The sequence below is a fragment of the Quercus suber genome, unplaced genomic scaffold, assembly GCF_002906115.3.
Source record: "Quercus suber isolate HL8 unplaced genomic scaffold, Cork oak 2.0 scaffold_111, whole genome shotgun sequence".
In the NCBI taxonomy this organism is placed as follows: Eukaryota; Viridiplantae; Streptophyta; class Magnoliopsida; order Fagales; family Fagaceae; genus Quercus; species Quercus suber.
The window spans coordinates 272,949-289,560 of record NW_027069576.1 but is presented as its reverse complement, the minus strand read 5'-3'; the positions used below and the strand labels follow the sequence as shown (position 1 = coordinate 289,560).

Here is a 16,612-nt window from a genome sequence, read left to right as displayed (position 1 = left end):
TTAGCAAAGCACCAACCATTTGAACATAACAATAAGGCTTTTACCTTTTATTATTATTATTATTATTATTATTAACAATATAATGATGTACTTTTACCATTGTTTTACTGCTGAACTCAGTTTCTCAAATCAAAAGTCAACATTGTATTCAAAAACGTCCATGGATCATTGCACTAGATGAGAGGTTTTGCACCCGGATATATAGATTTCTTTTTTATTTTTCCTCTTTTTATGTGTTTATTTGTTCATCTAATCATCTCATTGATTGCTTCTTTTTCTTCTTTTTAAATAATTCAATAATTAGAAAAGAGGATTTAAAATTTCAACCCTAAACGTCTTAATTCGAATGTCAATTGAGTTATAAAACTTTTAGCATTGATTGTTTCTTTTAGATTTATGTAATTAGTTTATGTAGTCATCCTCTTTCTTGATATAAATTCTTCAACCATGAAAGTAAAGATCTAATAGAAGCCAATTCGAAGCTTCTCACTAACATAAATAATAAGAAATCATATTCATAACCACATGAACCATTACAAGAATAATAAAACTCACATATCCAATGACCCCTATAATGACACAAATAAAACTTCATCGTAATCTCTTAAACTAACTAGCCTGTATAAAAAACAACAAAGATAAAGATCCCAGATAAATTCTAACGTATACAAAAAGTAAAACAAGTATTGGTGCAAAGAATCATCCAAGCAAAGCTAGATCGAAGAAGGAAGAATTGGAAATGTGGCATCTCAATTCTCAAGGAAAAGTGTAATAGTGATTCACTTTGATGGAGGTGGGGATAGGAAAGGGATTGTTGGGATTGTGGTGGGAATGGTAGGGATCGAAGGAATTGTGGTTGGTATTGTGGGCAATGGATTAGCTGGGAGAGGAGGTAGTGTCACCTTGGGAACATTGGGAAAGGTTGGCAATGTTGGGACTTGGGTGCTTGGCAATGGTGGCAATGTGGACTTGGGAAGAGTTGGTTGATTTGGAAGTGTTGGCAATGGGTTGGTAGGCAATGGTGGCAATGTGGTGGTTGGTAATATTGGCTGAGATGGGACTTGGATGCTTGGAAGTGGTGGCAATGTGGCCTTTGGCAGAGTTGGTTGAGTCGGCAGTGTTGGCAATGGAGTGCTAGACTGTGGTGGCAATGTGGCTTTAGGTAGTGTGGGCACTGATGGCAGAGGAGGCAATGTGGCCTTTGGCAGAGATGGGATTGTAGGCAATGTTGATGCTGGGGGTGGAGCAGTTGGTGTGTCCAAAAGGTAACAAGCCGCGAGGCTCACATCAATGCTTGAGAGTTGAGAGTGACAATGCTATGATAATAGAGAGAAGAAAACAATGCTTAGAAAAAGCCATGGTTTAAATGATAGCAGCTAGTTCACTTCTAGTATTGAGCACTAATGGCAATTGCAAGTGATGTTAATTGAAGAAAACTTGTACTCGGTGGTATTTATAGAGGCCAAATTCTAAAGGATTTTGAGGACTATGTGAGTTTGATGAAATGTGGTTGCAGGGAGAAACATCAGTTAGTTCACCTTCCAAGATAGGCAAATTGGAGCAAAACTAGTACTAACTAATCTAGAAAGATATGTGGCATGAAAATTCATTTTCGCCTTTATGAAATCAGACCAACCTGTTTTACGGCTCATCAAAATATATCAATGAGTTATTGAACGAATTTTGGACCAATTGGTATGTGGTGGGGTCGATTAGGAAGTTTACTTGTCCAAATGGACCATGACTTCTTGTGACACAAATATAGTCTTTCACTAAAAATGAATATATCTTGTAGAAGATGGAAATCAAGTCTGCAGAATCAATTAATCCAAATATTCAGAAGTCTAGAATTTTGTTATATATGGTGGAATTAGACAATACGTAGTTGGCTAATTCTCGACCAAGAACAGATGGTCACCTAAACTGGGAGGCCAACCAAAGATATGTTATTTATCCCATACAACATATTTATCTATATAATATATTAAATTGAAAGCTTTCAAATTATATTCTGCGTACACGTCAGTTTTGTTCCAATGTCCTAATTGCATTCTAATTTGATTTGACGGCAAATATTTTTTAGATTTTAAATGTATTCTAATTTTGTGCTAACTGCTAAGTGTTCTTTCAATTGCATATTAATTTGTGCCAAGTGCCTTTACATATAAATTTATAAATCTAAAATTTGAAAATTAAAAAATTAAAAAAAAAATCGTTAAACTTATCTTACTTACTTCCATGTTATTATGAATGTATTTAGCATGTTAACTTTAAACTTAAAATGAAAATAACCTTTTTATACAATACTATTTATTTTTCTTTTCTTTTATGATGGTTTTTTTTTTCTTTTTTATGTGTGTGTGTATATATATATATATATTTGGTTTTAAAAAAAAAAAAGTGATAATTATAACCAAAAACATTCAATTTAATAATACACCACTCTGTCAAATTTGTCTTATCCTCCTAGGTCCTAGCTATCCCGTAAAATCTTATATGAGAATTATAAAAAGGCCATGCTAACGAGTGTCCTTAGGGCATTAATTAATAATTTATTTTAAAAAAGTTTTGACACCACTTTTACAAAAAATGAAAAAAAAAAAAACTGTCAAAATATTAATTGTTTTTTTTTTCTTTTCCCATAAAAAAAATTTTTAAATGAATTATTAACCAATGCCCTAAGAGCATTTGTTAGCATTTCCCATTATAAAATACAGTCAATTTTACAAGATTGAAAATTGACATAGTAAATGCTTCCCATTGTCTGAACTCAGGCTAAGAATATTGATAGACTCGTCATGCTTCACTGCTAGACTCTCTCACCCTTGAGAGATGTATGAAGTGTTTTACATTCTCAAAAACATGGAACCATTGAAGAAATATTCCTTCATTAAAATTAACTTGAAATTTACACACTCTTAAAAAAAAAAAAAAAAAAAAAAAGTAAGGACCTAAAAAACATGACTCTTGGTAGACATATATTATAATCATTAAAATTAACTTGAAATTTACACACTCTTAAAAAAAAAAAAAAAAAAAAAAAGTAAGGACCTAAAAAACATGACTCTTGGTAGACATATATTATACATATTAGCCCAATGTAATAGGCCCAAGCTTATACCTACTTGTATTAGTAGTCTAGAGTTTAGTCGCCTAAATATACTCATGTTAGGATTTATTGCAGAAACGGAACCATGTACAAGCTGAGGGGGGCCACATTTTTTTAAAATATTAAATAGTAGGTATATATTTAAGATTTTAGAAAATAACCCAAGAAAAATTAGGTCATGTTTGGTAATAGTTTTTGTTTTCTATTTTCAAAAACTTGTTTTTGGGAATATAAAGAGAAAACAAATTTCTTGTATTTTTGAAATAAAAAACATGTTTGGTTAGTTGAAATTAAAAAGATAGTTTTTTGAAGAAAAAAAAATACTAAAATATGTTGCTACTAAGATTTGAACTCTAATGCTAACTCGTTAAAAGAGACAAATTCATTAAATTAAGTGTGAATTTTCATTGATTTTTGAAAATTAAAAACTAAAAATAGCATTTTGCATGTTTTCAGTTTCCTTCAGAAATTGAATTTTGAGAACAGTTTTTGTTTTCTGTCCATTTTGTATTGCCAAACAAGTTTTTTAGTCTTAAAAATAGAAAATTGTTTTTGAAAATAAAAAATAAGGGAAAAAAACAGTTACCAAACATACCCTTATATTTGCCCCCCTCAACTTCTAATCCTAGTTTTGTCCCTAATTGATTGTAACACAGGCTATTGTACTACACTCTTACATAGTAAAGATGTAACCCCTTAAGGGATTCTTCCGTAGATGTAGGCCAATAAGACTGAACCACGTAACCTCATGTTCTCGGTGTTCATATTCTATGTGTTAGGTTCTAAGGTCTTAGGAGTTTTTGTATTTAGAACTCTAATTTGTAATGTTGGCAAACCATGATCAAAACAGTGTATTTAGTCTTGTTTAGAATTGCTCAAAGTTGGTTTAATATTGTAAAGTTGGAATCGAGTGGCTGCAGAAGAACTTGGGACTTTCGGTCTGGCTCAATCGATCGAAGAATAGACTCGATCGATCGAAAATCGCACAGGTTGAATTTTCTGCAGATTTTTCAACTCAGCCCTACTTCATTAAACGTTTAGGGTTTTGTGTTTTTACCCTAGGTATATAAACTAAACCCTAGCCACGTTTTTGAGGGTTGTCCATATTGTTTTGTTGCTCATACATTGCTATTTTGTGTGAATCTCGTGTGAGATCTTTGAGGAGACTTCCTTTACACAAAACTTAAGGTTTTCAAGGTAGAGATGATTTCAACATCTTGAAGATCATTATAGTTGCAACCATTGGAACTTAAAAAGAAAAGCAAGCGGGGAGCTTGTAGCTGATTGAAGAATTCAAGAAAGAAGTAGTATAGGAAGTCGAGCGGGGAGCTTGTAGTCCTTCTGTAAGAACTTCAATTCTTTCATAGTGAATTCTGTTATGCCTTGAGGATCGGTGGGTCAAATCCTCCCCAGGTTTTTACCGAGTGGTTTCCTGGGTGATCATATCTTGTGTTATTTTTTATTCCGCTGCTTTATATCTTGATATGATTATTTGATTGCTTTAACCTAGAATTGCATAATTTGACTAAGTAACAACTTGGCTAATTAATCTAGGCTACGCAATCTGTGTGTTTAAGGGGTCTAAATTTCCAACACTATGCTTCCCCTTCTGCATCCACTCTAACATATACAATATGGTATAACACATCGCATTGCTACAATAACATGGTATCAGAGCCAAACTTCGTTCTTGGCATTAAACAACTATCTCTACACACAACAAAGAAGTTTCCTATGTGCACAACACAGATCCACCAGTGGTACTACTTGCCCACAGATCTGGACTCCACAGCTTCACACAGCTCCCACGAAACCACGTTGTTGTCTCGCCATCATGTCTCTGATCTCTCAAGCATGTTATGCCTCCCCCCTCAGATTTATGCAAAGCAAGCCTTCACCTGACGAAACAAACCATACAAACGTGCTCCATAGCATACGATGAGAAAAACCTGAGAGGTCCGGCCTCTACAAAACATCTCATGCACCCCCACGTGTTGCCGCTGTTTCAATGTAGTTCTCCACACACTGTCTCGGATTCCTCAGGAGCAGATCCTCCTCCGATAACACGCGCTGCCATGATGGCCTCATAGCTCACCGATCTGCCAAACCAGCGAAGTCTGAGCATCCATCTCCCTCATATGCGCTTGCACACGCCATCCGAAGTTCCTACCATGCGTCGTCACCGTTACTCTCCTACCACGTGCCGAAGAACTACGTCAGCTTCTTCTGACGTCATCCATGACGTCATTTGATGACGTCAGCAAAAGCCATGTCAGCTTGATCCATGTCAGCCCTAGCTATGTCATTAGCCACGCAGCTCGCCATGTCAGAAGTGTTGCCTCGTCAGCACCACGTCATCTAGCTGACCGTTGACTCTGACCGACTTGACTTGAACCACCCAGATCTGACCCATGAGCACTGACTATTGACTTTAACCTTCGTTGACTTTGACTTTTGCGTTGAAGCTCCGAAATTGGTCAATTGGCACATTCTTCATCAGGGTTTCTTCAAATGCATTCTTTAAGGCATCTCCAAGTGATCTTCTCATGCTTATCTAACCTCAAGTCTTCATCAATTTTCCGCCTTGAGTTTAAGAGAGGACGTTAGAGATATATTATACATATTAGCCCAATGTATTAAGCCCAAGCCCATACCTACTTGTACTAGTAGTCTAGGGTCTATCGCACATATATACTCATGTTAGGGTTCATTGTAACATAGGTTATTGTACTACACTTTTACATAATAAAGATGTAGCCCTTAAGGGATTCCTCTGTGGATGTAAGCTGACAAGATTGAACCACGTAACCCTTGTGTTCTCGGTGTTCCTATTCTATACTTTTCTTTTCACATCCACTCTAGCATATATAATATGGTATAACACATCGCATTGCTATAATATATTTAACAACTCTCTCCCATATGAAAATAGACTTTGCAAACTTAATATTGCTCAAATTAAGGATATAAACAAACTAAGAAAGTAAGAATTAAATGTTCAAGTTTGTTCATTTAATTTTATTTGGAACACAAGCTGAGCTTAAGCTAAATACCAAATAAAATTACATATTCAAGCTTGATTCATTTTCTTGTCAAAGCTCAAGCTTGTTTGTGAGCCATATGATTAACTTATTCTTTTCTGGCCAATATATAATTTGAACATGACTAACATTTTTTACACCTTCACAAATCGAGAATTTTTAACATGAATAAACCATTTATATGATCAATAAACTACAAATGATAATTTGATATCATATAAAGCTATTTATAAATTTGTACAATCCTTTCTCAAATGTATATAAGTATATTTTTTGACAAGTATACATAAAAAAATATAATATTATTATATATAATTGAATTGAACATCACATTTATGAGCTTGTTCATGAACTTGGGCCGGCCCAAGCCCTAGGTCTAAGGCCCTACCACAAAAAAATTTTACCTCTTAGGAAAAAAAAGCCCCATCTCCCATTGAAAAAGACCAAATTTATTTTTTTTAAATATAATTTTTTTTAAATGGTTGTGCACCTTTTTTTTTTTTTTTTATGAGTGATGCTAATGATATCACAAATTTTACTTTAAGCTTACAAACTAATATATCACCAATCATAAAAAAAATAATTCAAACACTCATTAATTAGATTGTTTAAGTTCATCAATCACAATTATTGTCACATCATATTGAGAACATTTTGTAGTACATTAAACATTTTTTTTCTTCATTTCTAACAAGGCCTCCAAAATACGTGACCAATAGAAATTTAACCCAATTAAAACCCAAAAAAATTAAAAAAAAAAAAAATGTTGCAAATGTGTTAGATCATTAATGATGATTAACCTCCCCTAAAAGTTTGAAATTTTAATTTTTGTAAACCAATCTCCACCAAACATCAAATAATCTCTCTCTCTCTCTCTCTCTCTCTCTCTCTCTCTCTCTCTAAAAAATATAAAATTAAAAATTATATTACAACTTTAATTAACTATGCTTCGTCATATATCAGAGATAAAATAATTTTTTTAAATAATATATTTTTATTTCTTTTTGCTAAAATTTATTCTTCAACTATGATATTCAGTCATCTATATGAAATTAATCTTAGTTTAATTAGTATTATTCAACAAATTATGTATTTAATGAATCAAAAATTTTAATTTTATTAATATTAAATTTTATTTAATTAATATTTACATATAAAAGTTGCTATATAATTTTTTTTCCTTTGTAGGCCTCATATTTTGTTGGGTCGGCCCTATCATAAACATGTACATTATTATGTTTGAACTTGACTCGTTAAATAAATTTGAACTTGAGAGTGACTCGTTTGCTAAACAAACAACCAATAACAAATATTTACTAGTTGACTTGAACTCAAGCTATTTATAAATGATTTGGTACATTTCCGATCCTAATTCAAACTTGGCCAACTTTGAGGGTCTCATAAGTGCTCTGGCATAAGCAACCGGAAGTGATGCTAGTTTCTGTGCTTTTGCTACATAAGCCCGCTTTGTGAAGTTGTTATAATCATTAGCTTCAATGGCATCTAAGATCTGTCGATACAACAACAATGATGCCCATACTGCCCATCTACTAGTTAAGTTGAGCTCTGAAACGCCCTTCTCTGCTTCATCATAGAACATCCTAGCTCGTTTTATCTGGCCTTTCATGAAACTACACCATTTATCGGTCACTTTCCCACGAAATATGTCATCATCTGACAAGCCAGCTTGTGCTAGTTCATCTTGTGGGAGATAAATTCTTCCTCTAATAGCACTACAAAATCACATACAAGTAATAATTGTTTTTGTATCATGAATACAAACATAAAATACTTTAAAAAAACAAAAACAAAAACTCAGTCTTGTTAAGCCAATATCAAGAATTGGGAGCATCATCATCAATAGTGGCAAACCTAAATCAAAGAATCTATTGAAATTCATGTAAAGTCTTTTGAAATGATTAAATAGGGGAGGTTCCAAAAAAAAAGTTAAATATTAGCATTGATATACCATGTTGAATGTGCTAGTATGGGTGCGAAAGCGAAAACATAAAGTATAGAACACAATAACACACGAGGGTTACATGATTCAGCCTAACGGCCTACATCCACGGAGGAAACCTTAAAGGGCTACATCAATAATATATTAGAGTGTAGTACAAATATTGTATTACAATGAATTATAACATGTGTATATATAGTATACTAAACCCTAGACTAATAGATTTCTAGTATAAGTAGGAGACTTGACTTGCACACAAAGTAGAATTAGGCTTGGGCCTATGCTAATGGGCTAATATATCTCTAACACACACTCTCAAACTCAAGATGGAAGTTTGATGAAATCTTGAGATTTAATAAGGTTGAGAAGATTCCTTAAATGAAGTTTGGCTCTATGACGGTAGTTTGAGGAAAGCAATGGTTTTGCAGTGTTGATGCGACTTTTAACGGTGGCATGACTATACTGGAGAGTTTTAACGACAGCAGTAGGAAACCAAAAAAGATGAACGCAGCGAAAAAATACCGAGGAAGACAAAAATTGCTCTTAAATATATCGTAAGGACAAAAAACCATGGCCACAGAAAGGTGGCTCTAATACCATGTTAAATATTAGCATTGATACACCATGTTGAATGTACTAGTATGGATGTAGAAGCGAAAACATAAAGTATAGAACACAATAACACACGAGAGTTACGTAGTTTAGCCTAACGGTCTACATCCACAGAGGAATCCTTAAAGGGCTAAATCAATAATATATTAGAGTGTAATACAAATTCTGTATTACAATGAATCATAACGTGTATATATAGTATACTAAACCCTAGACTAATAAACTTCTAGTATAAGTAGGAGACTTGGCTTGCACACAAGGTAGAATTAGACTTAAGCCTATGCTAATGGACTAATATATCTCTAACAAAAACAAAGGAAGAGATTTTTATATAATAATCAGCTAGAATAAAGTCAATTAAATGAGCTTTATATACACCGTATAGGGCTGTAAAATCAATCAAGTTATCCGTAAATAGCCTAAATTTTGTTTGTGATGCTTGTTGGAACTCGTTCATTAACACAACGAATTAGCCTTGAGCTCCAATTTAAAGCTCAATTCTGTAAGATTTAATCTTTTTTTAAAAAGGGGGGTTGGTTTGATATATTTGTGAACACTAAAAGCTCAATTATGTAAGATTTAACCTTTTAAAATAAGAGGGGGGGGGGGTTTGGTTTGATATATTTGTGAATACTAAAGATAATAGCTTATCTTCTATAAAAAAAAAAAATATATATATATATATATTTTTTAAAAGAAAGAAGAAGAAGAAGGTTATAGCTTTTGCAATTAACATGTGCAACTTAAATTGGAAAAACAGCATGTTGGTGCAAACACAATAATAATGGAAACAACACTAAGAGAAACTGAATAGTACGCTGAATATTATTAATTTAAAGAGAGAAATTACACAACACTATTTGGACTGAGGCGCGGCACTCGCTCTCTTTAAGGAGATTCAAGCCCTTGGTTCGCTAATCTTTGTAACCGGTGCAGACCTTTTCTGACTTGTCTCCCCCAGGATACAACAGCCCAACAAATGTTGTATGGCTAGAACAACTTCTGCACAAAGTGTTCAAGCCCAAACCTCCACTAGAAGAACACCTTTCTTTGGCCCGAAATTTCTCAAGTATTTAGGAATATTATTGAATTCACTCTCTCACACAACACTCTTTGCTTTTAACTATTTTCTTCATTCACTCTTTATATGAAATTAGTCCATAGCATAGCCGTATATATAGTCTTCCAACCCTTCACATAACCTACATGTTATTTATTAATTTAGAAAACTTCTCTTAATTTATTTAATCTAACTTACATACAAGTAACTCTTTCTTTAACAAATTATAACTCATCTCTTTATTCATCTTCAGTTATTTTGAGTTTCAACATATTTAATTTAAAATGTACTAACATTCCCCCACTCATTTTAATATTAAATTCGGAAAATGAGAGATTACTAGGCAAAGAGGGATTATTATGCATCATGAAGGTGTGCTCTGCATTGAACCTTCACTTAGTGAAACAATAATCTCTACTCCAGAGTCAGTAGTGGTCTCCGACTTGAACTATGACTACTTAAGGGAAATAAAGTATTACTACTCACACATAATGATCCAGGTGTTGACATGAGCTTTTATAGCTAGCACTTTACGGCCGTGTGCTGATCCCAGTTTCATGAGTGTATTTGAGATTAAGTCCAAATCTCATAGGGAGCGGCCCCACCCCCACACTCACATAGGTGAAATTTTGTCAAGGGTGCTCCTGTAATTCTGACACCCCACTCATATGAGCTACAAATTTCATTAAGAGTTTTTTACTCAACCTCTCCACATTACAGGATAAATGCAGTTACATCATAGGGATGAACAATTAAAAAATTATTTACAAAATAAATAATTTTAAAAAAATGAATAGTGCATTTCTTACGACCATCGTATGATTTGTTTTTCCCATTGAACCCAATTCTCAGGATCTCTGATCCTTGGGTTGGGTATCCTCATACATGGCTCATGATTCTATGGACTTTAGTCTCATCCCCCTCGATGTATTCCAGGCCCTATCTTTTGCCAAGGCCTTGGTAAATGGATCTGCAAGATTATCATTAGATTTAATATAATTCACAGTTATGATGCCACTATTCAAATAAGATCGCACGGTACTGTGCTTTCTTCTTATAGGTCTGGATTTACCATTGTAATAACGGTTTTTAACTCTACCAATTGCAGCAGTGCTATCACAATGAATTAATATAGGTGGAATTGGCTTTTCCCAAAGTGGAATTTTATATAACAAATCTCTAAGCCAATTTGCCTCTTCACTAGCTGAAGCTAATGCTATTAATTCAGCTTCCATTGTTGAATTAGCAATTATTGTTTGTTTTTTGGATTTCCAACAAATAGCATCACTACCTAAAGTAAAAATATGACCAGTGGTAGAGAGAAAATCACCTGACAAAGTATTCCAATCGGCATCACTAAAACCTTCAATCACAGCAGGGTACTTTTTATAGAATAAGCCATAGTTTTTGGTACCAATTAAATATTTCATGATTCGCTTAATAGCTAGCCAATGATCTTTACTAGGCTTGCTAGTAAATCTGCTAAGCACTCCTACTGCATATGCAATGTCAGGTCTAGTACAATCAATAGCATAGCGCAAACTACCAATGATGCTAGCATAATCCTTTTGATTAAAAATCTCTTCATCATTATTCACAGGAAATAAATGAATACTAGAATCAAAAGGAGTAGCTACACTTTTGTGATCATGAAAATTATATTTTCTCAATATTTTCTCAACATAATGTGATTGATCAAGATATATTCCATCACATGCTTTTGTAATTTTCATGCCCAAAATAAAATTAGCATCACCAAGATCTTTCATATCAAAATGGCTTTTAAGCATATTTTTTGTCTCATTTATAACATGCATATTAGAGCCAAAAATCAACATATCATCCACATAGAGGCTAATAATAACATGTAAATTATTCCATGATTTAGAATAAATGCATTTATCACATTCATTTGATTTATAACCATTCTCAATCATGCAGGAATCAAACTTTTCATGCCACTGCTTAGGTGCTTGTTTTAAGCCATATAGGGATTTAGTTAGCTTACATACCTTACTTTCTTGTCCAGGCTCTACAAAGCCTTCGGATTGATCCATATAAATCTCTTCCTCTAGGTCCCCATTTAAAAAAGCAGTTTTTACATCCATTTGATGAATTTTCAAATCAAAAATTGCAGCAATAGCAATTAACAATCTAATAGATGTAATTCTTGTTACCGGAGAAAATGTATCAAAGAAATCAAGATCAGCTTTTTGTTTAAAGCCTTTTGCAACAAGTCTAGCTTTAAACTTATCTATTGATCCATCCGGTTTCAACTTTTTTCTAAGGACCCATTTACAACCTATGGTCTTACAACCCGGTGGAAGATCTACTAATTTCCAAGTTCTATTAGAAATTAGAGATTCCATCTCATCATTTACAGCCTCTTTCCAAAATATAGCATCAGGTGATGTTAAAGCCTCTTTTAAATTTTGGTGATTTTCCTCAATGTTGAAAACATAATAATCAGGACCAAAATCCTTTTCAACTCTAACTCTTTTACTCCTTCTAGGTTCCATTTCAAAATTTTCTTGATTTTGTAAATGTGAAGTAGAAGAACTAGGTTGTGACAAAATATTTTCTTCACCCCCACTATTTTTCAATTTAAAAGGAAATTTTTCTTCATGAAAAATTGCATCACCAGATTCAAAAATTATTTTGTTTTCAAGATCAAAAAATCTATAGGCTGCACTATTAATCGCATAACCAAGAAAAGCACAGGTAGTAGCTCTTATACCTAATTTAGGCATTTTAGGGTCAGTAAGCCTTACATAAGCAAGACAACCCCATACTCTCAAATATCCCAAATTTGGCTTATGTCCTTTCCACATCTCAAAAGGTGTGGTGTGTGACTTTTTATGTGGCACCCTATTCAAGACATGACATGCAGTTAAAATAGCTTCACCCCAAAAATGTAAAGGTGCACCAGATTCAATTAACATGGCATTTGTTAACTCAATTAAAGTTCTATTTTTTCTTTCAGCCACACCATTAGAAGCAGGTGAATATGGTGCAGTAGTTTCATGGATAATTCCCAAAGACTGAACAAATGAGTTGAATGCACTTGATTCATACTCGCGGCCTCTATCACTTCTTATTCTTTTTATTTTTCTACTGAATTGATTTTCAACTTCTTTTAAAAAATCTTGAAATTTTTCAAAAGCATCACTTTTATTTTTCAACAAATAAATAGTTGTATATTTTGAGAAATCATCAATAAAAGTGATAATATATCTATTTCCTCCACGAGTTAAAATTCCCTCAAATTCACATAAATCGGAGTGAATTAACTCAAGCAATTCGGTATTTCTTATAACACTTTTATGAGGCCTTTTTGTAATCTTAGCTTGACTACAAGTTTCACATTTTTCAAAATCTTTTGACTGTCTTGGAATTAATCCTAAACTACTCATAATTCCCACATATCTACTATTTATATGACACAAATGAGCATGCCAAAAATTAATAGAAGAAAGCATATAAACTAAAGGTAGATGCTTTATTATTCTCAACATTCAATTTAAACATTCCATCACAAGCATAACCCTTGCCCACAAATAATCCCTTTTTAGTGATTATATAATTATCAGATTCCATAGTTTGCTTGAAGCCAGCCTTGTTAAGCAAAAAGTTTGACATCAAATTCTTTCTCATGGATGGAGTGTAAAGTACATCTTTTAATGTTAGCACACGTCCAGAAGTGAATTTCACTTCAACCTCACCACTCCCAAGAACCTTAGTTTTGCTAGAGTCACCAAGCATAACAGTTTTTTCTTCTTCAAAAGGAGTGTACAATTTGAACCAATTTTTGTCATAGCAGACATGCCTATTAGCACCAGAATCTGCCCACCACCCTTCAACATATTGCACCATATTGATGTCTGTAATCATAGCCACTAAAGGCTCTTCGGTTACGTTAGCCTACGGGACAGATTCACGTTTCCGAAATTTGCAAAATCGAGCAATATGCCCACTCTTGCCACAAACAAAACATGATCTATTAAATTGATCTTGTGAAGGGGGTCCTTGGTTCTTATTGTAATTTTTATTCAGGTTTCTCCTTCCTTGAAGTCTATTATTATTTTTAAAGGCTCTCTTTTTAGGCTTCAATTGACCATTTCTAGGAAAATAATTTTTGGGCATATTATTATTGGCTGAAATAAAGTTTACCTTTGTGGTGGAATTACCATTGCTCTCTTGTGTCATGAGTGCATCTTGTCCTCTAGCCTCCTCCTCCACACGGATGCGTGTGATCAAAGTCTCCAAGGATGTCTCCTTTTGTTTGTGCCGCAAAGTTTTTTGGAACTCCCTCCAAGATTGTGGTAGTTTATCAATTATGCCCGCTACCACCAAATTGTCTCCAATCTTTATTCCTTCAGATCTCAATTCTACCACAATCATTTGGAAGTCTTGTGCTTGATCCACCACTGATTTTCCATCCACCATTTGGTAACGGAAAAATCTGATAGCGGCATACTTCTTTGCACCTGCCTCCTCGGTATCATACTTGCTTTGTAAAGCTTTCCAAATTTTCTTAGCAGAATTGTAAGTTATATCATAATAATCATAGAAATGATCGGCAAGACAATTCAATAGATAAGAGCGACAATTATATTCAACTTTTGTATACTTATCTATTTTTTCTTGATGGAGAATATATTCTTCCTCACTCATCTCATCAGTAGGAACTTTTGATGGATTCTTGTCAGTGAGGATGTAGGCGACTTTGAGAAGACTAAAGTAGAAGAGGACCTTTCCTTTCCACCTCTTGAAGTGGGCTCCCTTAAAGCGAAAGGGCTTGTTAAGATCTCCAATAGGCTCATTTGGTTTCTCTTGTGTAGGATCCATGTTTTTGAATCTCCTTAAACAGCACAGGTGTTGGTAGGCAGGATTTGTTTAAAACATGTTTACTAGCTAGAATATGCATGCGTTATGAGAAACTTACTCTTCTCCAACATCTCTGAGTATGTTGGTGGGTTGATTAGCAATTCCAAGGGCTAATGCAGCATTATAAACACTCTCTATTAAAGCCTTTGATTCTGGTGCTATCCCCATCACTGGAACACTCATAAGCCCCACAGTCCCGGCAACATAGTAGCAGTAAAGGTAGAGCTCATCGAAGTTCTCGTATCTTAATTTTCTCAAGTCTAACTTCATTCCTTCTATCATGTCTTTGAAGAGCTGTCCAAGGAAACAAAGGTGAATTGGTCAATCTTAATCTTGGCACAAATAAACATTCTTTCTAATACACCAGTAAGCCATTGGGAATTCACCTGTATATCAACAGGGTACTTTGAGACAGTATAAGATAGGGCAGCATCATACACATCATACGGTTGACCTTCAAAAATATCGGTTAATCTTGTCTCCCATATTTCCAGAGCCTTGGGTGTGATGTGCATAGCATTAGGCCCATCTACAAGCTCATCGGTTCTCCCGCACCACACTATAGAGTAGAAGACATGCCATCCTTCAATCAACACTCATAATCATCTAACCCTAGTCTCTAGCTAGACTTTTTAGCAAAACAGTAAGCACAGACAACAAATCTTAAGTTGAAGGTTATTATTGGTAGTTAAGAGTTGGCAAAAAAGTAATTTAAATTGTAGATTCAAATTAGAACCAATAATAATTTACCACCTAAATTTTTTTATAAAAATATTGTAAAAATGTTATAAACGTAATACTTCTTATTCATAAGATCTATATCACCTGCAATTATTCCAACATTATGGGTTAGTTTGACCAATAAAAATCTGAAATATCAAATGAAAAGTTAGGCTCAACTCCAAATCAAGTAAGACCTCTTAACTATTAATTTGTCACTATAACATTTTCTCTCCAATGACTTCAACCACCACCACTACACTGTCATCATTGCAACCGCCTTACTCCCATACTACTCGTTCGAGCTAACCTAAACACGCAAAGTACCTTCATGGATGGCAAATCAAAACCCATTCAAATCCCCTGGTTGACTTGGTGACCCAACTCAATCACGGCACATGGTGGTGCAGCCCTACACAACTAGGCATGCTCACCCATTCAACAAACCCAACTCTCTAAGTCACACATCCCAACACCATTAGTCGTGAGGTAGATTAATTTTTGTAATTTATTTATTTTGATATTTTTATGAATTTTTCTTTTTTTTTTTAGAAACTTCTATGAAATTTTTAAAATTTTAAGTTCAGGGTTGTTATTTCCTTGATTTTAAGTGTTTTTAATATTTTTATAGTCAACTAAGGATCCTTTAATGGTAGAATATCAATTAAGCTATTTTTTAGAAGAATAAAGTTTGGCTACAAACTTAATTGTAGTCAATAGCTACAATTCCCATACAAAAACATTAACATTACTATATATTTTGAAAATTTAACTGTTAAATTACATGTTCTATATATTCTTAACAAACGTGTCAATTGGATATTATTTACTGTTTGATTCATACTTATTTTTTATGCATAATTTTACGCTATAAAAACTTGAAATTTAAACATTTAATTGATGATATAACTATTGATTTTTAATTTTTTGTAAACTTTGCAAGTATGAAGCATATAAGAAGAAAATGTAATACAGTGGTGGATTTGTCAAAATCCAAATCAAATAAAAAGATATTGAATGGAGTTGTAGTCATTGGCTAGTGACTACAACTAAGTTAATTTGTAGTCAAACTTTGTCTTTTTTAAAATATATGTTCTTTTATGGGGCCTTTATATGGAAAATTTTAGCATTTTCTATATAAAAATCTCCCTCCTCTTTAATAAAGGAACATCTATTGGTCCCCCACTCCCCAAATAAATGTAGTGGTTAGTTTCTGTAGGGTC

At 33.7% G+C, this 16,612-nt stretch overlaps 1 protein-coding gene across 1 annotated transcript; it reads right to left on the bottom strand.

Moving 5' to 3' along the window:
* Window positions 1-779: 779 nt before the first annotated feature.
* On the bottom strand, window positions 780-15,827 carry LOC136068352 (phytoene synthase 2, chloroplastic-like). The gene is made up of 6 exons (XM_065775401.1): window positions 15,824-15,827; window positions 15,056-15,252; window positions 14,728-14,963; window positions 7,509-7,883; window positions 5,136-5,208; window positions 780-1,316 (listed from the first exon to the last, which is right to left on the bottom strand). The coding sequence occupies exons 1-6, from the start codon at window positions 15,825-15,827 to the stop codon at window positions 780-782; spliced, it is 1,422 nt and encodes a 473-aa protein (XP_065631473.1).
* Between the last annotated feature and the right edge of the window lie 785 nt (window positions 15,828-16,612).